General features: G+C 36.3%; 2 protein-coding genes across 2 annotated transcripts in view; both read right to left on the reverse strand.

Moving 5' to 3' along the window:
* Nucleotides 1–352: 352 nt before the first annotated feature.
* On the reverse strand, nt 353–12,233 carry psma4 (proteasome 20S subunit alpha 4). Its single transcript, NM_214697.1, is given in 9 exon segments — nt 353–614; nt 2,303–2,426; nt 4,913–5,043; nt 5,141–5,229; nt 7,872–7,949; nt 11,198–11,360; nt 11,450–11,492; nt 11,578–11,602; nt 12,170–12,233. Coding segments are annotated over 8 exon segments (786 nt in total). The 5' UTR covers nt 11,581–11,602; nt 12,170–12,233; the 3' UTR covers nt 353–459.
* A 4,262-nt stretch (nt 12,234–16,495) lies between these two features.
* Nucleotides 16,496–25,060, reverse strand: part of ireb2 (iron-responsive element binding protein 2) — a 33,960-nt gene continuing 25,395 nt past the window's right edge. Inside the window, exons 16-21 of the mRNA XM_005162972.5 lie at nt 23,182–23,286; nt 22,493–22,635; nt 22,058–22,205; nt 19,511–19,633; nt 19,234–19,419; nt 16,496–17,406 (exon numbers count right to left, since the gene is read on the reverse strand). Coding sequence (XP_005163029.2) covers nt 17,293–17,406; nt 19,234–19,419; nt 19,511–19,633; nt 22,058–22,205; nt 22,493–22,635; nt 23,182–23,286 — 819 coding nt within the window. The 3' untranslated portion in view covers nt 16,496–17,292. The remainder of the gene's footprint in view (nt 17,407–19,233; nt 19,420–19,510; nt 19,634–22,057; nt 22,206–22,492; nt 22,636–23,181; nt 23,287–25,060) is intronic.

Below are 25,060 nucleotides of genomic sequence, written 5' to 3' on the forward strand. Positions count from 1 at the left end.
AGAAATAGAAATATATATAAATTTAAAGGGTTTTAAATGTATTATTCATGAATACAATATTAATACCAACTTTAGATTGTTTGAACAAGTACTACAAGTACAACAAGTACAACTACAGTACTACAAATGACTTATATATGATATGGTATGGACATCTGGGCAACAAAGTATTCTCGACACACAGCAGCCTAAAAACTCAGTTACACAACACACATTAGCAGCAGGCATTTCCAGATGAACGCTTAAACATATCCATTATTCAACATTAATCCACCAGCTGTAGGGTGTTGTGTGATGCACTCAGGGCATACATTAGATCATTAGAAATGAAAACAACAAATTTCTCTTTTCGTTTTGTGTTTAATAAAGAAATCGACAGATGGACAGACAGAGCAATATGAACTTTTTTACGAATCCCAGCGGGCGTTTGCATTTCAGTAGAAAACAAGTGCAGGCGTTTTATTTGTCTTTCTCCTTCTGTTCTTTCTCTTTCTTGTCCTTCTCAGCTTTGGCTTCTTCCGCTTCGTGTTTCTTGATGAGCTCTTCCACTTCTTTCTGCTTGAGGACTTTGATTTTGGTCTTGCCGTTCTCTCGTGTCAGTGTAGCGATCTCAACTGCAGAAATGAACAGGAGAAAAAGGGAATAAAATCAGATCAAATCATTTTGTCCCTGAATAATTTTAATTGCAATCAATTTTGGCATCATTTGTCATCATGACCTACTCTCTGTAAAAATTGTGGGGTTCCATGCAATCGATTTGTGTAGGAATATGAAGGAATTGAGTTAGCTTATTAGTTTTTGCATATTTGAATTGAACATACATTAATTTGTCCCCCCAAAAAAATGTAGCTTCAGCTGATTTTAAATAAGCAGGTTGAACAAACAGCAAATCTAATTTTTAAGTGTATTTCATGATGTTGGTCTCATTTATAGCAGTAATACATGCCATATTTTGACTAGCAAAAGAACTACACAACCACAAAAATCAAAAGAAAAAAACAAACAACACAAAACTTCAAAATACAGACTAAAGCACTGCAGGAGCATTTAAATGAATATATGGACAGGACAATTAAGGCCTGTTTAAAATAATTTAATACTTAGGAAACAAATTTTCTGTCAATTATTAAAGCTTAAATTTGAGATATTTAAATTTTAGTAGTTTTTTTATTATATTTTTTTAAAACTCAGCCTAAACCCATATATGAAACCGATTTAGTTTTTTTTTTATTCAATAAATAAATACATTTATGAATACAATACAAAACATTTTATAATTTAATCAATAATAAATAAATATATGCATATTAATTAAATGTTTTTTTAAATAAATGATTTCGCAAAAAAACACGAACACAATCTAAAGCACTGCAGGAGCATTCAATAAGTATATAGACAGGAAAATAATAATACATAAATGAATGCATATTAATTATAAATATAATAATTTTGATATGCATGCATTTCTATTATATAAAAATTATAGCCTGACCAACCACTTTATTAGGTACATCTGTCCAACTCCTCGTTAACGCAAATAATCCGCCAATCATATAAAAGCGTGAATCATCTCAGATTGTCTTCTTAAACATGACAATGAGTTCACTGTACTCAAATGGCCTCCACAATCACCAGATCTTAATCCAATAAAGCACCTTTGGGATGTGGTGGAACGGGAGATTCGCATCATGGATGTGCAGCCGACAAATCTGCAGCAACTGCGTCATGCCCTCATGTCAATATGGAGTAAAACCTCTGAGGAATATTTCCAGTACCTTGTTGAATCTATGCCACGAAGGATTAAGGCAGTTCTAAAGTCAAAAGGGGTCCAACCCGGTACTAGTAAGGTGTACCTAATAAAGTGGCCAGTGAGTGTATAAATACAAGCAAGACGTTTTTTTATTTATTTAATGTTTGTACTTTGTTGTTGTAAATATTTTACTTTTCTACATCTTATGTGAAGCCCTTTGGGGAATTCAACTTGCAGGTAAATATGTAAATAAAAAGTTGAAGTTAAAAGTAAAACCAAAAATGATCAATAACACTTCATGCGCATAAAATTGACAAGAAAATCATGTCACACTATATGTTATTGTTAAAACAGTAGCTGCATGACAGCTTTGCAGTGTCTGTGGTCCGGCACGTGAGCATCTACATTACTCTGAGCGCTCAGATGGACTGTGTGCCTGTATATAGTGTCATGATCATTCATAATGCACAAGTCTGCTCTCTTCCTCAAACGAGCAGCATCGGTCTGCACGCTAAAACATTTATTCCCTCTCCGTGTCTGCCAAGCACACACCTTTCTCTGCCGAGAGCTTGCTGACGTCCATAGTCTTGTTCAGCACTTTGACGGCGAGAGCGAGGGCCGCAGACAGAGTCATCTCTCCCTCTTTATAGTCCTGCTTCAGCATTGACACAGCAGCCTGAACACACACACAAACACACACACAGACTCATTCAGTCTCTGAAGTGTTTTGACAGCATTTGTTCTTTAGGTGACAGCAGAAATGGTGGATTTAGGGCAGGTCTGTTGTCGCCATCTACTGGTTGAATCATGACATTATTACAGAAGATATTTCAGTAGCATAGCTTTAAACAAATGAGAATTCAAACGTAGTGGCGATGTCTTGTTAATTTCATAAAAAGGCAAAAAGAACTGAAGCAACCTGCGTGGATATAAATGAAAACCATAAGTTGACACTTATGACTGTCTTTGAAATTGAAAAAACAAATTCCAAAAACACAATTAAAATTGCATTTACTTGAAATAAACCTTGATACCTAACTGAAATGAGTGTGCATACAAAAATGACTAAAATATTACAATATAGATAAAAAAAATCCATAAGCACATAAATAACCAAATCTTAAAATGTAAATAAAATAAACCCTGACAACTAACTGTGATGTCCTAAAACAAATACAAATAAAACAATAAATAAATATATAAATTCAAGACTAAATAATCCAAATTAAGAAATAAAATTACAAAATAAATTATATAAAAAGTAAAAATTGAAAAACTACAAAAAATTTCATTCATAAAAATAAATAAGCATAAAAAATAGATATAAAAATTACTATACTATAAATGAAGTTACTAAAAATAAAAAGAAAAGATCATGCAAAAAAAAGAAAAGAAACACTAAAACTTAAAACGAAAATACCAGATAAAATTAGCCGACAATAACCTGCAATGATCGTGCATACAAATATTACTAAAATACTAAAATAAAGATAAACGTACATTTAAAAAAAAATAAAAAAATCCCATGAGCACATTAATTACTAAATTATATTTAATATACCTTAACAACTAACTGCATTATCCTTTTACAAGTACAAAAATTTGAAAAATAAATAAAAATTTAAGTATAAATAAATTCAAATACAAATAAAAATTATTTACATTGACAAGTAACTCAATTAAATACTAAAATGACCAAAAATAAATAAATAAATAAATTATATATATATATATATATATATATATAAATATATATATATATATATATATATATATATATATATATATATATATATATATATATATAAAAAATCAACAAAAAATACAAAAATTACATAAAAGAAACTGAATGTAAAAGCATATTGAATAATATTAAAAAAAATAAAACTAACAATTATATCTAACCAAAATGCTTAAAAGTTATTCAAACTTAAAAACATGCACACAAAGTAGGAACATGTATAAAACATAAATAAATAAATAAAAAACAAGGGGCAAAACCCACCAAAACTTAAAAAGAATCATTAGCTCAAACAGGGGTCTGTTCTTCGTACGTGGAATACTCAATTAGCTGGATTTGGTCATTTAGGATTTGACATGATCCAGGATCGTTTCGTTCTTCAAAACTCATCTGAGAGTTGTTGTCATAGCAACAGGTCTGGTAGCTCAAACCTGCTTATTTCATATAAACAGGATGAGATCAGGTCATTTCAAGCAAAGGTTATACTGAAAGTATGTGCTAAATGCTCTTATTTTCTTACAGTTCTAGTTAAATGCACTTGAAAAAATAGTAAAATAGATAGAAATAAAAAAATATACATGTATAGTTGAAGTTTATAAGTTATATTAAAAATATTAATATATAAAACTTATGCAATCTGCACTCCAAAATAAAAGTACATGGGGTGGTTCTTCCCAAGAGATTCAATAAGAAAATGTTTTAATACAGACTTTTTAGATACAAAGCGCACTATTTTAAGGTACCGCCCAGCTTTAGTACAATCTGTGTATGATACTAGACAAGCACAATATTCGACTGTTTTGTAAAGGAATAATCTATGCAGTCATGCACACGTTTGACAGCTCATCTGTTGGGATTAAATGCGTCGCAAAAGTTGCAGACACCTTTACCAATATCTAAATGCTTTTCTGATGCAAAATTAATTGAAACAGCCAGTTATTCCTTACACCCATTAAAAACTTGAATAGGCCTAGGCTACTATAATAAAGAAAATACACTCTAAATGTAAAACTAAAATTGCTAAATACTCTTGACACAAGAAACTGTAAAGTCTGCAGCCCACAACAAAGGTGTAAAGTTATTGCGCATCATATTTAACAAACCATTAACTGCAAATATTTGTATAATTTCACTTGCATGGATAATTGAATATTAATCAGATGATGTCATTACGTAGCTGTGCTGTCAGCCAATTGTTGCATTGCTCATTAAGATTTCGAAGATCGATAGCTCTGTCCTTCACAACACAGGCAGCGATCTCATATCAGTTCATCCAGACATTTTAAAGTAATTCACGAACTCGTTTGAAGAACAAAATTAGCCAGAGATCAGTTATCAAGATTAAAAGATCCAGGATCTGCCAAATCATCTTAGATCATTTAAGCGGGTTCAAAGAACATTTACAGAAAGGGTTCACTCACTGCGCTGTTGTTGCCGATGCACGTGGCTTTCCAGCCTCCGTAGTTTCCGCTGGGGTCACTCTGATAGAGCTGGAAACCGTAGTGTTTGTCCCATCCCATATAAAGCAGAGACACACCGAAAGGCCTCTTACCTGACAAAACACACACGTTTTACATTCGACTGCACATAGACAAGTGAACTCATCATGCCAGAAATTCTTAATAATGTAAAAATGCTGACTGCTGCACCTCCAAACTGCGTGTAGGCCTGTTTAATGTCACACAGAGCTGTCACCAGCTGCTCACAGGGAATGGGCTCCTGATACTGCAGCAGGTACCTGAATATTGCACATTTATGACTCTACAAATGTTCATATATTCACTCTCATTTATTAAAGTAAGATCATTTAAAGGAACACTCCACTTTCTTTGGATATATGCTCATTTTACTACACTCCTATAGTTGAACAGTTCAGTTTTACCATTTTTGAATCCATTCAGCCACTCTCCAGGTCTGGCACGAGCATGTTTAGCTTAGCTTAGCATAAGTTATTGAATCAGATTAGACCGTTAGCATTCACTCAAAAATGGCCAAAGAGTTTTGATAGTTTTCCTATTTAAAAGATTGACTCTTCTGTAGTTACATCATGTACTAAGACTGACAAAAGTTGCTATCTTCTAGTAGGGCTGTGCAATTAATCGAAAATCCGATTTCGATTACGGCTTCTAACGATTATAAAAAACCATTAATCGAGATAAACGATTATTCCATTATTTACCGCCCCCTTTCCAGTTATCCTCCCTTGTTGCTCTTAAAAGCACGAAAGACCTCATGCTTATGTGCGTGTGTGTGCGGCGCACAGACAGTCAGAAGCATATGCGGTCAGCACTTGGTCTCATTCGCACATTGCGACGAGCAAAGAGCACACACATCTAAAGTCATTAACTTTAGCGCTTTAATGTTCAAATAGATGTCAAAACGCAGTGTTTAGTGATTATTCATATTAACCCTCATTTGTGTAATAAACAAACGAGTTGAGAATCAAAAGACGCATGAAAGTGAAACCATTAAAGAGACAGAGCACAGCTGCCACCTGTTTTATCATGATTAATACAACCCCTCTCCCTCTTGACTGAAGGACTTTTGTAGCTAAAGTGTTTTTCTTACAGTGAAGATGCTTAAAGCAGTTTGTTTCATATTTTATTTTATTGTATGTATTTCTCTTTTCTTTGCAGGGTGGAAAATAACTGTATATATGCAGTTGAAGTCAGAACTATTAGCCCTCCTGAATATTAGCAACCCTTTTCCTCCACAATTTCTGTTTAAATGGAAAGAAGTTTTTTTTTCAACACATTTCTAAACATAGTAGTTTTAATAACTCATTTCTAATAACTGATTAATTTTATCTTTGCTATGATGACAGTACTTTATATTTTAGTAGATATTTTTTAAATACAAACATTAAAATTCAAAGTGTGATTCAAAGGCTTAATTAGGGTAATTAGGCAAGTCATTGTATAACAGTAGATTCTTCTGCAGACAATCAAAAATATATATTGCCTAAAGGGGCTAATAATAATGACCTTAAAAGAGGTTTCAAAATATTTAAATCTGCTGTTACTCTAGCCAAAACAAAACAAATAACCCTTTCATTAGAGCAAATACTATTAAAATTCGTTAATATGTCAAACATAATTTGGGAAATATTTATTTTTTAAAAATTCTCAGGAGTGCTAATAATTTTGACTTCAACTAATAATCGTTTGGAATAATCCTGATTACAATTATGACCAAAATAATCGTGATTATGATTTTTCCCAAAATCGAGCAGCCCTATCTTCTAGGCTGATATGGCTATAGTAACTATACTCTCATTCTGGCGTAATAATCGAGGAACTTGTTGCTTTACCACAGCTGCAATGATATTACCTAGTTCGGGACTATTCTCAGGCTCTTTTAATACACCTGCAAACAAGAAACTTGACTCAAAACTGACCATATTGTGGATAAACACATTCCAATGTTAATGTTTTGTGCAGCCCTAAAATATATAATAATGCTGAATGGATAACGTAATATTCACCAGTATATCAAGTACAGTAAGGTCTGCGTTACTGGGAACGGTCGGCAGGTCCAATCTGACGCCCACATCTGTTGTTCTTGGGTGTTCTTGGGTATGGAAACAGCAGCAGCAGCAAACGCAAAGGCCTACATAGGATTGTGCTAACTACTGGACGTGTAGTAGGAGGTGAGCTTCCCTCCCTCCAGGACATCTACACCAGGCGATGCATGAGGAAAGCCAAGAGAATCATCAGCGACTCCAGCCACCCAAGCCATAGACTTTTCTCTCCGCTACCCTCAGGCAGACGGTTCCACAGCAGGTGGTTCCACAGCATCCGGTCACGCACCAGCCGACTGAAGGAAAGCTTCTTCCCACAGACTATCAGGCTGATGAACACTTAACACACCACACAAAGACTTTTCCATACCCCTCACTGCACACCATCAATATGTAGCATGCAGTGCACTTAAACCAACCCTTACTTAAAACAGTACTGCCTACAACTATGTGTACACCTATTCATTGTACATATCGCTGTCAACACTGCCAATTTTACATTGTCCTGTTGTTTTAGGAGTATGCTGTTGTATGTTGTTGTATCTGAAGCCAGCACCTAAGCTTTTCACTCATCACAGCACACATGCTGCAGATGATGTGACAATAAAAGGGATTTGATTGTAGGGCACCAAACAATGACATTCGGGTCTCTCTTTTAAACTTCTTTTTTTCTGGTCTGCGTCCCAATCTGACCAGCCCACAAAGCAACCATAATGACTGCAGAAGGTGCATCGTTGATCTATGCTAAGCTAAAAATGCTAAAACCCAACTGTTAAACTCTTTGGGAGCTGTAAAATGAGCATTATTTAAAAAAAGGAATGTTTCTTTAAAGTCGTGTGTTTTGGTGATTTTTGACTGACCTCTGTGCGATGAGTCTCAGCTCGTTCGTGAGGACGTTTGCATCTGATGTGATTCCTGCGACACTGCAGGCCATGTCTCTGCATCACACAATCAACACACAGCAGTGAGTTACAGGAAATGATTACATGGCTGTCTGGAATACTTGATTCTGATTGGTCAATTGCGACATTCCAAGGTATGATTTTCCCAGATAACAACTGCTGAAATTAATAACATCTGGGCTCATGCGGGTACTTCGAAACACACTTTCACACTTGACACTTTCAGCAGAAGCCCCTATTTCACTGCGACTGAGGGAATGAAAGTAAACTCCATTTCTTTCTCTCTTGCTGGCGTGACTTTTCCTCTCCTCTCGGCTGTTACAGCTTTACTTCTGGATACCGACACGAGCGTGTGCATGCAGAGTTTTCTCCGTGTCGATCATGGATTAGCTGTGATCGCCGCTGCAGTTTATCACTAGCTATGTTTCCATCTAAAAATGGGAATGAGCTTAAAGCGCAAAACTGGATTATCGCATAAAAGACGTGCGAATAAAGCAGCGTTTCCATTTAACGAGTCAAAGCGAACAAAATCGTCACTTCCTGATTAACTGGCGCCAAATATCAACAATAAAAACTGCATTTGCTGCAGTAGGAGAAGCTGCATCAATCTTTTCTTCATCTAATAAATGACTTGCGCCTCAGAAGGCAATCCTGACATGCAGTGATCCCGCAAGGCAGTCTGGACGCGGAGCACAGATGCTCTGGATTCTGGAGGTCCAGTAATAATTCTGGAGTGACAGTAACACTTAAACAGTAAGGCGTTTTAGAATGACCAAAACAACATTTCAGATGGTTTACAGTGTGCTCAGCCTGCTGGTTTGTCCATTTACACACATTTTCATCATCACATGATCTCTTATAACAAAATCACATGACCTTTTTAAATGCGCATACTAAAATTTGTGAGGTAAAAGTGTTTCCATCGTAGGTTTTCTTCTACTCAAGTTATTCGCACAAGTTTTAAATGTGCATTTTCAAAATGTATGCGCATCATGGTGTTTTCATCTGTAAAGTTGAAAAAACACGTTTATTTAATAAGCATACTTTATTTCGTTAACTCCCTCCTCGCACACATACGAGACATCTTCAATAAACATTCACCACACAAAACCCCGCCCCTGCGCGCTCTCTCATTTGTAACCCGGATAACATTCTTTGAGGTCAACAAAGTAGAGATAACCACATGTTAACAATCTCCCTATACTTTAAACAAAAAAAACTAAAAATGCAAAAAAAAAAAATACAGTTACCATATTAAAAGAAACAAGGTACTATATTTAAATGAAAGTTTTGATTGAACACCATCAACCGGTTTTCCTATGCACATATGCAAAATGCGCATAAAAATATGTGGATGAAAACATAGCTAATGTCACTCATCTGTGAAGTGCGCCAGCGTGTTAGAGCCAATCGCAGCCCTTTCTGTTGAGTACGTGACCAATCAAAGGGCTGTACGACAGAACTTGCTAGACAAGGCTCAGAAGGCGAGCTGGATATTTGTATTTGTTTATTTGCTGTAAACGCTTGTGTTGTTTTAAAGGTACAGTTTATATATCTGACTGTTTGTATTAAAGGACAAAATTGTATTACAAATGGTAAATATAAATATATTCATACATTTTAATACAAGAATTGCTGTGCTGTGAAGAAAATATAAAACTGTGTATGGAAAGCATTGTCAATGCACCGTGATATCGAATTTAACTGAATCGATGGCATGTTAATCGTAACTGAACCGTGAGACCAGTGTAGGTTCACACCTCTATCTTATAATCAGTTTTTTTATTGATTTCAAAAACCAGTTAACAATAAAGATTGCAGCAACTTTGAATTGAAACTTATAACATCAGAAAAAATACAGAAATGGTGGTACATTATGCACATTTTAAACAAAGAAAAAAAAAGTAAAAAAAATATAATAAAAATAAGACACAAACCAGCGGGAAATATATACGAGATTATACATTGAAAGCTATTTTTAACTTTTAATCGATTTTTTGTTATTCCTATTAAAGATAAAATATAGGACTTATACACAACTATAGCCATTATAACCTAAATTTTTTACATGCTTTTTTGTCGCCATCTTGTGCCTGGATAATGAGCACAGCCTGCATTCAGATGTTTTTATTTCTACATGCTTTACGTCTAACTAAAGACTTAGTAAATTATTACAACTCAGATCAGTGTTTTATGTCTAATTTAGTTCAGTTTTGTGGCAAGAAGTCATGAAACAAGTGGGATAATGCACATCTAGACAGGTCTTTACGCAGAATTAATCAATTCAGTCTTATGCAACAGCTGCTGAAAAACCTGTCAGGCTTTATTCTGCTAGAACAACGGGCTACATGTACATTATGCCTTACTTTATGACTAAAAACATTTAAAGTAAAGCTGAAATGACATAAATGTTTGATGAAAACTTTAAAGCAAACTAAAAATAAGCTTTTATAGCTAACTGAAAAAGCATTACATTTTACCAAAACCTAACAATGACCATACACAGAAATAGAAATAAATCAAAATTGAACGAAAAACAAGGTCAAATTAGAATTGATAACTATTTGAATTAAATCGAAAAGTACAAGTAGTAAAAATTTCTAATACTTAAACGCATAAATATAAGAAAAAACTACTGACTAACACAGATAAAATTTCAGCCTCAAAGGTTAAAAAAAAAGTTTAAAAAAGTAACAAACTGAAGCACATTTTAAATACTAGACCCAAAATAAAAAAATAAAAATGACAAGTGCATATTGCAAAATGACAAAAAAAGAAGCTAAAACTAATCAAAAACATATTAAAATAACTTAAAAACAAACTGAAATAAATTTCAAGCTTATATCCTAAAACTAGGCCAAAAAGATTTACAAAAAAATACCCAAACACACAAAAAAACCAAGCTTTTATTTTCCTAACCATGTCAGAATCTTTGTATTAGTAGCACTTCTTATGTGTATTGCCTCTTTATGATCATTTGCACAGTGCCTTCCACATTTGTAATCAAGTGGCTTTGGATTAAATAATAATAATAATAATAAATAGATCAGTCTACAAATAAATAAATAAATAAACAAATAAATCTACACCTTTAATTTCAAAGCTATTCCGCCAATACAAGAAATAATAATACATTTTATTAATTTATCTTCATTTACAAAACTATTACTGAGAAATTCAAATGCTAGGAGGTTATTTGTGTTCATTTAACAATGTAAAAGATACTCAAGTCAAACAAATGCTCAAAATCTCATATGAAAAAAAAAAAAAAACCCAAGACTCACTCGTTGAGTTTGTAAATCTTCTCGGAGAAGAAAACCTCGTCCAGCAGTTTGTGGATGTTCCTTCGCTCCGCAGCCAGCAGCACACCGTCATTGGCCAAGATGCCCAGACAGGTGCCAGCGTGCCCGATGGCCTCCATGGCATATTCTACCTGATACAGACGCCCTGCAAAACATAATTAAAACAATAATAATCAACATTCAGAACAATAAAACGCACAATAATTTAACCAAACAGCCTATAAAGACCCTCACCCTCTGGGGAAAAGATGGTCGTTCTTGAATCATATCTCCGAGACTGTAAAAATAAAGCAAAAATTATGATTATGAATGTTGTTAATCAATAAAACGCATTAAAAATTAAGAAATAAATTGTTACTTACCATAGTGCCCTAAATAAAATAAATCCTGCAAACAGATTACAAAATTAATTAATTAATCAGTAATGTATTTGTGTTGCTGTCAATACATATATGAATACATAAAACATAGTGCAAAACAAGAAAAATATGCTCAACATTAATAGTTAAAACACATTATAATTAATAAATATATCAGTTTATTTCAGTTAAAAATATTTGTTGTGCTGCTGTCACTATCTAAGGCGCTTAAACACTCATTGAGCAACAAAATGAAACAGAAAGTAGCTGAAAATAGCAAAATTCCACACAAACACAAATGAAGCATAACGAATACATTAAATTACCAATAAAAACTACTTTAATATTAAATGTGCTGGAATATAAAGGTGAACTGTAGCGCTTCTATCAGTTTCTCCTGTATGAATGTGTTTAGCTTTAGCATTAGCAGCTGCATAACAGCATGAAGCAGCAACTTTTCATATCATTTAAAATTAGCCTTCGTTTAATTCACCTTACGCCGGCTCAGCGTCTCTTACACGCATCAAATGTTTGGGATTATCATAAACATGATGTGAAGAATGTAAAAAATTGTAGAATATTACAATTTTCATACCTAAAGCCTGGGATAGCAATGCCTGTTCACTGTTGCGGCTCCGACTCCGCTGAAGAAATTCACTGCGGCGAGAAGCGCGTCCACTCTGGGTTCACTTCCAGGATGAGTCACGTGTCTTACGTTCAGCCATCTGATTGGCTCAGTTTTTTGAGGGTAAGCGGATGCGCTAGCAGATTGGCTTGACTATCATTTATTTAATTTATATTTCAAATTTCTTTTATTTGGTTTTCTACATAGAATATCAGTTGCAACATTAATTTTATTTTTTCAAAACATATTTTAACATTAAAGGTCCCATGAAGTGTTTTTTTGTAATTCAATGTTTGATATTGAAATATTTTAATTTCATGGGACTACGACTTCTAAAACTACCTAAAAATGCCTTTTATTTATATCAATTTGTTGTTAAACGTTATAGCGTTTTTATTGAAACGGCAATATTCTAATAAGTGTAAAAATGTTTGAAAATGAAGGTTAAAAATTGTGTACTTCAATGGTCTCAAACTCAATTCCTGGAGGGCTGCAGCTCTGCATAGTTTAGCTTCCACCATCTCCATCTCACACCTGCTTAATAGTGTAGTAGCCTTAAACACCTTGATTAGTTTAATTAGAGTTGGAACAAAACTGTACAGAGCGGCGGCCCTCCAGGAATCAGGTGTAAGACCCATGATGTACGTTTTCGAAAATCACGCTCTGATAAGAGGAAGTTAATTTCTGTGATGTGTTATTCTCTTTTTCCACCTGGGGATCCTCATCCAGAGGGCTCTAGAGATTGTGCAGCACCATTGATATGATCCAAGAACTGTAAAGAGATGATGCCAAGGTATCCATAATCCTGGACCAGGCCGTATCCTGAGCTGATGCTGTGGTGGCCATTGAGGAATAGAGAGCATGAGACTGATTCCTGAAAGAAATGGTTTTGCCCAACTGAGCCTGATTTTTCTCGATTTTTTTTTCCTTCACTTTCGTTGATTGGTGAAGTTTGCTCCTCGCCACTGGCTTGCTTGGTTTAGGACTTGTGGAGCTGCGCATCGTTGGATTTGCTCTTCAGTGTTTGGACTTTCAGCAGTGAAAATGAAACCACACTGAACTAGGTGACACAGTGACAGCAGGTAGTGCTGTCGCCTCACAGCAAGAAGGTCACTGATCCGAACTTGGCATTTCTGTGTGGAGTTTGCACGTTCCCTTAGCGTTCGCGTGGGTTTCCTCCAGGTGCTCTAGTTTCCCCACAGTCCAAATACATGAATCAGGTAATCTAATTAGGTGAATTAGGTAAGCTATAATTGTCCATAGTGTATGTGTGTTTCCCAGTGATGGGTTGCAGCTGGAAGGGCATCCGCTGCGTAAACATGTGCTGGATCAGTTGATGATTCATTCCGCTGTGGCAACCTCAGATTAATAAAGGGATTATGTCAAAAAATAAATAAATGAACTGAACTAAACTGATCTTCAACTGGACCGACACAGTTTCAATTTACCAGAACTTCTATGTTAAGCTGCTTTGACAATCTACATTGTAAAAGTGCTACAGAAATTATGATGAATTGAATTGATATATGAATATCTACTTGTAGACATCCTAAGTATACAAATCTATTGGTGAAATATGAAACCTGTTTTAAAATTGAGCCTTTACCAGCTTTTATTGTTTAAGTTTACCAGACCAAAAGAGACTAATGAGAAAAATCTCTCACAACTGCCTGCTTTCATGCGCTTTTAATGTGTAAGAGTGGGTGAGCTAGCTTGAAAATGTTCTACATCATGCAGAAACAACTTCCTCAGCTTCACAGCGCCCCTAGTGTAAGGGAAGGTGCATTGTCATGTATTTTATCACAACATTTTTAAACTATTTTACACTAACCAAGATTGACAATACATTTAAAATAATTTCAGAATTAAATGCTTAATATTTATAATTCAACCCGCATACAGTTGTGGCCAAAGTTTTGAAAATGATACAAATATTAGTTTTCATGTTTGCTGCTAAACTGCTTTTAGATCTTTGTTTCAGTTGTTTCTGTGATGTAATGAAATATAATTACAAGCACTTCTTGCGTTTCAAAGGCTTTTATCGACAATTACATGACATTTATGCAGTATTTGTAGTGTTGGCCCTTTTTTCTCAGGACCTCTGCAATTCAACTGGGCATGCTCTCAATCAAATTCTGGGCCAAATCCTGACTGATGGCAGCCCATTCTTTCATAATCACTTCTTGGAGTTTGTTAAAATTAGTGGATTTTTGTTTGTCCACCCGCCTCTTGAGGATTGACAACAAGATCTCAATGATATTGTGATCTGGGGAGTTTCCAGGACGTGAACCTAAAATTTCAACGTTTTGGTCCCCGAGCCCCTTAGATATCACTTTAGCCTTATGGCACGGTGCTCCATCATGCTGGAAAATGCATTGTTCTTCACCAAACTGTTGTTGGATTGTTGGAAGAAGTTGCTATTGGAGGGTGTTTTGGTACAATTCTTTATTCATGGCTGTTTTTGGGCAAAATTCTGAGTGAGCCCACTCCCTTGGAAGAAAAGTAACCACACACATGAATGGTCTCAGGATGCTTTACTGTTGGCATGACACAGGACTGATGGTAGCGCTTACCTTTTCTATTCCGGACAAGCGTTTTTCCAGATGCCCCAAACAATCGTAAAGGGGCTTCAACGGAGAATATGACTTGCCCTAGTCCTCAGCAGTCCATTCGCCAAACTTTTTGCAGAAGATCAATCTGTCCCTGATGCTTTTTTTTCTGATGCTGGCTTCTTTGCTGCCCTTCTAGACACCAGGTCATCTTCCAAGTCTTCACCTCACTGTGCTTGCCGATGCGCTCACACCTGCCTGCTGCCATTTCTGAGCAAGTTCTGCACTGCTGGCACTCCGATCCCACAGCTGAATCCTCTTTAGGAGACGATCCTGGCGCTTGCTGGACGCTCTTGGACGCCCTTAAGCCTTCTTAACAAGAATTGAACCTCTTTTCTTTAAGTTCCTGATGATTCTATCTATGAAGGGTCATCAATCTCGTTCCTGGAGGTCTGGTGCCCTGCAGGGTTTAGCTCCAACTTGCCTCAACACACCAGCCTGAGTGTTTCAAGTTAACCTAGTAAGACCTTGATTAGCTGGTTCAGGTGTTTTTAATGAGGGTTGGAGCTAAAATCTGCAGGACACCGGACCTCCTGGAGCAAGTTTGGTGTTCCCTTTAGGTGCAATCTTAGTAGCCACAATATCCTTGCCTGTGAAGCCATTTTTATGCAATGACAGCTGCACACGTTCCTTTGCAGGTTTAATGGTTAACAATGGAACAGGGGTATCCAAACTCAGTACTAGAAGGCCGGTGTCCTGCATAGTTTAGTTCCAACTTCCTTCAACACACCTCCTTGAATGTTCCTAGTATACCTAGTAAGAGCTTGTTAGCTTGTTCTGATGTATTTAATCGGGATGGAACTGAAATATGAAGTACACCGGCCCACCAGAACTGAGTTTGGACACCCCTGCAATGGAAGAACAATGATTTCAAGCATCACCCTCCTTTTAACATGTCAAGTCTGCCATTCTAAAGCTGCGGTCACACTGGGCTTTTCTTTCTATAGACTGCCATTCATACGCACCCGAATGTGTCAGACTGGAAATGCAGGGTCATGCGTCAAGTTTCGCAGGTTGCTGCGGTGCAAGCTCGGTGAACTCTGACCTGCGAAATCACATCACTTGACTGCTTGAGACCAATCGAGGATCAAAACATGACATCTCGTCAATCGCTCGCTTTTTAAATGTCTAATCATCTTGTTTAACCCCGCCCCTTTTCGCAGAGCCGTACGACAGAATTTCGCACACAAACTCTAGTGTGACCGCAGCCTAACCAAATCAGCCTGACATAATGATCTCCAGACTTGTGCTTGTCAACATTCTCACCTGACTTAACAAGACGATTACTGAAATGGTCTCAGCAGGTCCTTTAATGACAGCAAGGAAATGCAGTGGAAAGTGTTAATCAGGATTCAGTTAATTTTCATGGCAAAGAAGGAAGGACCATGCAATTCATCTGATCACTCTTCAACATCCTGGAGTATATGCAAATTGCTATCATAAAACGTAAGCAGCAACTTTTCCAAATTCCAAGATTTATGTAATTCCTAAAACTTTTGGCCATGACTGTACACATTTTAGACACCTCAAATATATTCTAAATCCAAAATTGATTCTTAAAATGTAACGGAAATGAAAACTTTTAAATGATTTCCCAAATTCAGGGATTAAATTAGGTTATTTAAGATACAGAGTGACAGCCTTTAGCATTATAAATAAAATAAAATAAAAACAGACCAACTCAACATGCTGATCTCGTCATTTATTAAAAATTATTTACAATAACAGCATAATCCAAGAAAACAAAGTTTTATTTACCTACTGGATCTTTCACCCCTGTGCCGAGGAGCTGAATACGGTCTTCACATACAGAAACACAAAGACTGAAGCTGAACAAGGCAACAGCACAGCGAAAGTATCACAGCCAGCCATCGTTCACCTCAGAAATTTGCTCGTATTTGACATGTGTCGAGCTAAAAAACACATCTCGGTCTCTGTCGGATGTTAAACATGCGACTTCCTTTACTTCTTCAGTCACGTGCCTAATAGGAGAAGACATGAAATGGACGATCATAATAAATAAACTGATATTCTACAGGATCGGATTGAACTAAGAGTGCGCGTTTTTGATTTATTTTTCACCGTGACGGCAACATGTGGACGTTCATACACAAACCAGAGCAGAAAAAGCTTTGAATGCTTCATCAAATCAGCACCATGAAGGAAGAGCGGAGCCTCCGTCGGTTCCGTTCTTCGCACCGGAAAAGCTCAGAACAGTTTTTTTGACACGTCGCAGGCACTGCAATACAAAATGCCCAAATCAAACCTCCCAAACTCAATCTCCACACCCAGACCCTAAAACCGGCCGTCCGAGTGTGGAGAGGATCATTTGGAGAGAAACGTCGGACATTTGTTGTCTTTAAGTGCAAAATAATGACATCCTCTGGAGGATTGGGCAAACGAGAGGCACAGCGTTCAGTTTTTAAGGCCTCTTGAAAGCCTCTAGGTGGCGCTGTGGTGTTCAGAGGTCCATGTGATTATGCTTTACGGCAGCAGAGAGCGAGCCACATACTTCAGGATGCCTCCGTGTCGGAAAAACTCCACATCCATGTCGTTCTCGAAGAGAGCCGTGACCATGAAACTCTTCCCAGTGCTCGTCTGGAGAGAAAAAAAGAAACAGAATCAGTTCATAAGAGTCATTTGTGGAGATGCTGCATGTTTTAAATCATTAAAAAGAATCGTTCCTGTGAGTCATTAGTCTGAGATTTGACCTACAATGATTGTTTGTTTTTGATTCACTAAAAGAATTGGTTTACAAGAGTTGTCCGATTTGGTTTACATTTGGATCCACTGTACATTTCTAATTAGCTAAAAAGAACCTGTTCATGCGAGTCATTTGTTTGAGAACTGGACTACAACAACTGTATTATGGTTCTGATTCGCTAAAAGAACTGGCTCAGGAGAGTCGTTTGTTTGATTTAGTTTACATTTGGTGACCCAGTATATTTTTGATTCACTAAAAAGAACCTGTTCAAGTGAGTCATTTGTTTGATTTGGTTTACATTTGGAAGCACCGTATATTTCTGATTCACTAAAAAGAACCTGTTCAAGTGAGCCATTTGTTTGATTTGGTTTACATTTGGAAGCACCGTATATAACTGATTCAACAAAAAGAACCTGTTCAAGTGAGTCATTTGTTTGATTTGGTTTACATTTGGAGGCACCATATATTTTTGATTCACTAAAAAGAACCTGTTCAAGTGAGTCATTCGTTTGATTTAGTTTACATTTGGAAGCACCATATATTGCTGATTCACTAAAAAGAACCTGTTCATGTGAGTCATTTGTTTGAGATTTGGACTACAATGGTTTTGTGTTGTTTTTGATTCACTAAAATAGCTGCTTTATGAGAGTCGTTTGATTAGGTTTACAATTGAAGGCACTGTATATTTTTTCACTAAAAAGAACCTGTTCATGTGAGTTATTTGTTTGAGACTTATGTTTTTGATTCACTAAAAAAATTTGTTCACAAGAGTTGTTTAAGTTGGTTTTAATTTGGATGCACTGTATTTATGTTTCGCTAAAAAGAACCTGTTCATGCGAGTCAATTAGTTTAAGAGTTTGAAAGTAGAGGTGCTGTAAATTTCTGATTCACTAAAAAGAACCTGTTCATGCGAGTCATTTGTTTAAGTTTTGGACTACAATGGTTTTGTGTTGTTTCTGATTCACTAAATGAACTGGTTCATGAGAGACATTTCCTTGATTTGGTTTACATTTGGATGCACTGTATATTTCTGATTCGCTAAAAAGAACCTGTTCATACAAGTCATTAGTTTGAGAGTGGGAATACAATACATTTCGTGTTGTTTCTGATTCACTTAAATATCTGGTTCACAATAGTTGTTTGATTTGGTTTTCATTCGGATGCACTGTATTTATGTTCTGCTAAAAAGAACCTGTTCATGAGAGTCATTTGTTTGATTTGGTTTACATTTGGATGCACTGTACATTTGTGTTTCGCCTAAAAGAACCTGTTTTTGTGAGTCATTTGTTTGAAAATTGGACTACAATGAGTACAAAGACTACAAAAAAAGGAATTTGTAAGTGTAATTTGTATCTCAGACAACATGAATTGTGTTGTTTCTGATGCAGTAAAAACATTCATAAGATTTAATTGATTTATAAAAGTCATTTGTTTTGATTCATTAAAAATAAAAAGTTCATAAAAGTCATTTGTTAACAATGGTGTTACACAAATTGTAACAAACCATTATTTAAAATACTTAAAGAACTGGTTCATAAGAGTCACTTGTTTGTAAATCAAAGTGCACTGGTTATGCTGTATGTTTATTGTTCACTATAAAGAAATGGCTCATGAGAGTCATTTGTATGTGAATCAGTTTAACACAGAACCTGTTCATAAGGATCATGAATCAGACTACACTAGTCATGCTGTTGTTTTGTGCAGTTGGCGGGGACATCTACCTGTACAGTGATCTGCTGTCTGGCCGTGAGCTCCTCTGGGATGTCGATGGTGAATCGCTCTTTTCCACACAGCTCCAGTGAGTCTGCATTCTGTCCTGGCAAAAACTGAAGAGGAGCGATTCCCATCCCCACCAAATGATTCCTATGAATCTTTTCAAAGCTCTCAGCTATCACCGCACGCACGCCCTGAGAAACACAACAAAGACAGTCAGTGTGTTGAGTAGTGAGTGAATCGCAGCTCAATACTTTTTGATTTCAAGGTTTATACGTCTCCTACCAGTAAATAAGGTCCTTTGGCAGCCCAGTCCCGTGAGCTGCCTGAGCCGTACTCCTTTCCAGCCAGGATGATGAGAGGAACTCCGTCTCTTTGATAGCGCTCAGCAGCTTCAAACACATCCAGCTGCAGTGGGAAAACACACAGTTAAAGTCAACATTATTCACTCTCCTGGGATTTTTTTTCTTTTTTAAATATTTCCCAAATGATGTTTAACAGAGCAAGGAAATTTTCACAGTATTTCCTATAATATTTTTTCTTCTGGAGAAAGTCTTTTGTTTTATTTTGTCTAGAATAAAAACAGTTTGAAATTTTTCTATAATCATATTATTCAATATTATTAGCCTCCTTCAGCAATATTGGTTTCTATAGTCTACAGAACAAACCACTGTTGTACAATAACTAGCCTAATAACCCCAACTTGCCTAATTACCCTAGTTAAGCCTTTAAATGTCACTTTAAGCTGTATAGAAGTGTCTTGAATATATCTAAAATATTATTTACTGTCATCATGGTAAAAATAAAATAAATCAGTTATTAGAAATGAGTTATTAAAACTATTATGTTTAGAAATGTGTTGAAAAAAATCTTTCCATTAAAACAGAAATTGGGAAAATAAATAATTCAGGAGGGCTAATAATTCTGACTTCAACTGTATATCAAACTGTGACACTGTGATGATATATTTTTACAGTTTAATTGTCAATAAAGTTATACAAATGAATAAGTGTCATGAAGAGTTCCACAGTATTTATTAAATACTAATTCTTATCAGTAACAAGAATCATTTCTTTGTTACAAAAAAAGCTTGACATTTACATTATAAAAGGTTTTTTTTTAAATACCCCTGGAGGAGGCCCCTGGGGGGTCGGTGTCCTGCTGAGTTTAGCTCCAACTTGCTTCAACACACCTGCCAGGAAGTTTCTAGTAAATCTAGTAAGAGCTTGATTAGCTCGTTCAGGTGTGTTTGATTAGGGTTGGAGCTAAACTCTCCAGTTCACCAGCCCTCCAGCACAGAGTTTGAACACCCCTGCCCCAAGCATTCCCATATTGCAAAATTTAACTTATTTCTTTAACTTGGGAGATTAGATATAAATGATCAAGAGGAAAGAATTATTGCTATCATGCTTGACCCTTCATTCCTAACTAAGCAGACTAAGCAGGAGGAAATTAATATATGTATACAACCCTGGCCTGAATTTCCAGTCCGAGGGAATTAGAGCAGCATAATTCTGGAGAAACTGAGAACCCAGATATTTTGTTTAAATAGAGATTCAATTTGTTTTGATCAATTATAATATATTATAATTACAATTATTTAGTCAATTATAATTTAATTATGGGGCAGCACGATGGCTCAGTGGTTAGCACCATTGCCTCACAGCAAGAAGGTTGTTGGTTTGAGTCCCGGTTGGGTCAGTTGGCATTTCTGTGTGGAGTTTGCATGTTCTCCCCGTGTTGGTGTGTTTGCTCCAGGTGCTCCGGTTTCCCCCACAGTCTAAACTCATGCGCTACAGGTGTACCTCCCACCCCTACTCCCCCCCTCTTTTCTAGATAGGGCAACACAGCAGCCCAGTGGTTAGCACTGTTGCCTCACAGCAAGAATGTCACAGCTCAAAGTCCCAACTAAACCAGTCAACATTTCTGTGCTGAGTTTGCTTGTTCTCCCTGTGCTTGCGTGTTCTGACCCTGGGTTACCTGGCTTTCTCCCACAGTCCAAAAAAATGCATCATAGCTTCATAGTCCACTCCTAGTAAGCCGTGTATCTCTATTTAGCAATCCCTTATCTGTCATTAGCCAGAAATAAGTCGGGGGAGTTCATTAAGATCTACCTAAGCTCAAACTCCCTACTTGCCCTGCTAACGGGAGGGAGCCCCAGGCTTGAGGATCTTATGAGCTCAGGGCTCTCTACCGGGCATGCCAAACGCTTTATTATCAATCATCAGCTGAGTGTGAACTCTTGAAATTGGCCATAGTGTATGAGTGTGTGTGTGAATGTGGGAGTGTATGGGTGCTTCCCAATACTGCGTTGCAGCTTGAAGGGCATTAACTGAGTAAAACATATGCTGGAATAGTTGGTGGTTCATTCTGCTGTGGCGATCCCTGATAAATAAAGGACCAAGCCAAAGGAAAATAAATGAAGAAATGAAATATTTTTCAGATTAAATGGATAAATTAATCAATTATAATTTAATCAATTATTCAGAAACAAATTTTTATTTTTCATTTTAGTGTAACACTGTAATCCTACAACCGTGCCAAGCTGCTTCCAAACTATTATTTTGATTGCTAGACATCAATATTTTAACCTACAATAAACCATTATCCCACTACTTATGTGCCAATTTGAATGGTTGCAACAAATAACAGTTTTGAATTATAATAATACTGGTTGAAATGACTTGAAAAGGCTGAATCTGTTTAATAAGCAGAGATTGTCAAACAATTAAGAAATCTGCTACTATTTAGAATCAACATCACAACTGTAAATGATTCATTTTGTAACTCTAGAATGAACTGTGTTGAGTCTGGCTTGCTCTAGCCACTGACCGTCTGTCCTGTAGGAATGTGCAGTGTTTTGGGTCCGGTTTTCCCGATGAGGCGGTTTTGAAGCTTTATGCTGGCAAACGTTCCTCGAGTCATCACGGCATCATTTCCTCTGCGTGCGCCGTAAGAATTGAACTCACGAGGGGTCAGACTGAGACAAACATAGTAAGAAAGAAACTCAACTTACCATTTAAATGATCATTATCATTAATATTTAACAACACAGTAACAAAATATAATCTAAAATGCAATGCAGGAGCTCCAGAAACACTGAACGATGTCTCGATTGAAATGAATTGTTCAAAAGAATCAACTCTAATGAATGAATCAATGATTTTAATGAACCAAAGTTCTGACACTCTTCCAGCAAGTCTATTACGAGTTTAAAGATGTACTTTGGGGAAGAAACAGAGCATGATGTGATGTGAACGCGCTCACCGTTTGCTCTGCAGGTATTTGGCGGCAGCACTGACTCGTGCGATGCTTCCAGCTGGAGAAATGTGATCGGTTGTTACTTTATCACCCAGAAAGAGGAGCGGATATGCGCCGTCAATGGACTGAGGAGAGCACACCTCTTTAGACTGAGATTAAAAAAAGAAATATGGGCTGTGTTAATGTCAAAATCATATAAAAAGGAACAAAATTATGCTTGTGGAGGTTTGCTTTTGAACAAAAGGTTGGGGGGAAAAATACTGAATCAAAAATAAAATGGAATGATTAATTTTAAATTAAGCAAAAACAAAAACAAAAAAAAACATAAAACATAAAAATGGGAAATTCTGCCTTAGCAACTACCTGAAATAAGATTAACTAAACTAAAACTAAGTTAAAAAGAAACGCTTTAAAAAGCAAAAAGATGAAAAATATAAATTAAATAAAAACAATGCATAAAATGAATGACTAAGAATTACTGAAATAAACAATTGAGCTAAACAGAAGCATTAAAACGTAATAATTTAAAAAGTAATAAATTAATATATACATAAAATTACAAAAAGTTAAACTGAAATGAAAAAAAAAACAACAAAAAAACAAACAAATATTTTAAACAACAAATATTGCGAAAGTGCACTAAAATTATAATCAAAATGTTAATATATTCTCCAAAAGTAAATCATGACACTCACCATTTTGCTGAAGAAGGACGGACAGCGTATGTAGGTGGATTTGGGATCCCACGGAAAGAGTGCAGATTCAGCAGACTCTAAATTATTCCAGAACGAACTTCCTTTCTGCAGACAATCACACAAATCAAGAGTGGTGTAAAGTAACTAATTACAAATACTCAAATTACTGTAATTGAGTAGTTTTCTCAGGAATTGTAATTTAGTAAGTAGTTTTATCAATGTGTACTTTTACTTTCCTTTGGGTGCCTTCACACCTGCCTTATTTAGTTTGCACTAGAGTTTGTTTCCCCTTTTGGTACGGTTCGTTTGGGCAGGTGAGAATGCAGCAATCCTACTCGAGTGCACACCAAAAGCGGACCAAATAAGCATACCGAGACCTGCTTGAAGAGGTTCGTTTGTGGTGAGAAAACAGGTCCAACCGCAAAAAGTACTGCGCGTTTTGGACTAATTCAGCTGCCGTAGGCCGATGCGCTGTGCATTATGGAATATGGAGGAAAAATATTTGTTGACAGCGCTTTACCAACAGAGAGAGTGAGAGAGAGGGGAAAACATTACCTGATGGATCGTTGGTAATATTTCCGCAAGATGATCATGTCGCAGTTTAGTTAAATTAATTCACGGCTCCTCCTGAAGTGACGAGCGATGCATTAAACACTGTTTTCCAGCCGCGGCCGCGCTTCACTTTCGTAATGTATAGTTTGTCTAAAGCAGGGATACAATCAGCCAGCGCAGTCGTCCCTCCAGAGAAAAAGGTTTTGTTTACCTGCGGGAACTCACTGGCATTTTCCCGCACATGAATTCTGACCAATCAATAAGCAGTTTAGGTAATATGTTCAACAACATCTGGCCAATGAGAGATGTGGATTTTGTCAGATGACTGCATTTTGGTTCGTTTCAACTGGTTCAGACCAAAGCCAGCAGTGTGGTGTGAAAACGACCCACAGACGGCAGAAAATGCAACAATGTATCAATTATTACCCTTGGTCCGGACCAAATGAAGCGAACTACAGATGTGAAAGCAACATTTAAGCACCCTTTGACATTTTTAGTGCACTACTTTTTTTCAACCTTCAGTCACTACTTTATTTTTTTTTGTCTATGGGGATTAGAAAAATCAATCCTGTGATTCCTGTCCAATCAAATCTCACAAGAATAAAAGATGTCCAAAATCTTTACATGCACTGACCCAGAGACTGTTAAGATGCATGTCACTGATGAGAAGATGACAGATGTTTACTGTATGATAATCAAAATGGCCTTAAACATCCAGCAGGCAGTGTTACCCCAGTGTCATGGGGATGTTGCATTTTGTTTTTCCATGAAAATCATGGAAGTGTCAGCATGTGATGCCAAAATGACGTTAGATGTTTGCTTGACATTGGATTTTGGTCACTTTCCAACACAACCGAAAGTCAACCAAGTATCAATGTCAGTTGATGTTGTTATTGAACAAATAACGTTGTCCTTAGAAGCTGGCTAGACAATCCAACCTAATGTTAATGTCTTATGATGTTGTCTGCCTGCTGGGCAATAACTTGATGCACTACAGAATGTTACGTTTACACACACATGCACAAATTACATGTAAACGCATCAGCTTTTAAAAGCATAACACTCACTACTCACTACTCTTGAGTACCTTTGAAATGGCTACTTTTTACTCCTACTTTGAGTAATATTTACAACAGATACTTTTACTCTACTTACACTACATTTTAAGGCAAGTAATGGTACTTTTACGTAAGTAAGATTTTTCAGTACTCTTTCCACCACTGCAAATCAGCCGGAGTAAACGCATGATTCAAATTAATTAGACAGATGCCATATGATATTCAATAAATCGTGATAATGAACGTGCGCAATATTGATATCATGGTCA

Source organism: Danio rerio, chromosome 25, assembly GCF_049306965.1.
Source record: "Danio rerio strain Tuebingen ecotype United States chromosome 25, GRCz12tu, whole genome shotgun sequence".
Classification (NCBI taxonomy): Eukaryota; Metazoa; Chordata; class Actinopteri; order Cypriniformes; family Danionidae; genus Danio; species Danio rerio.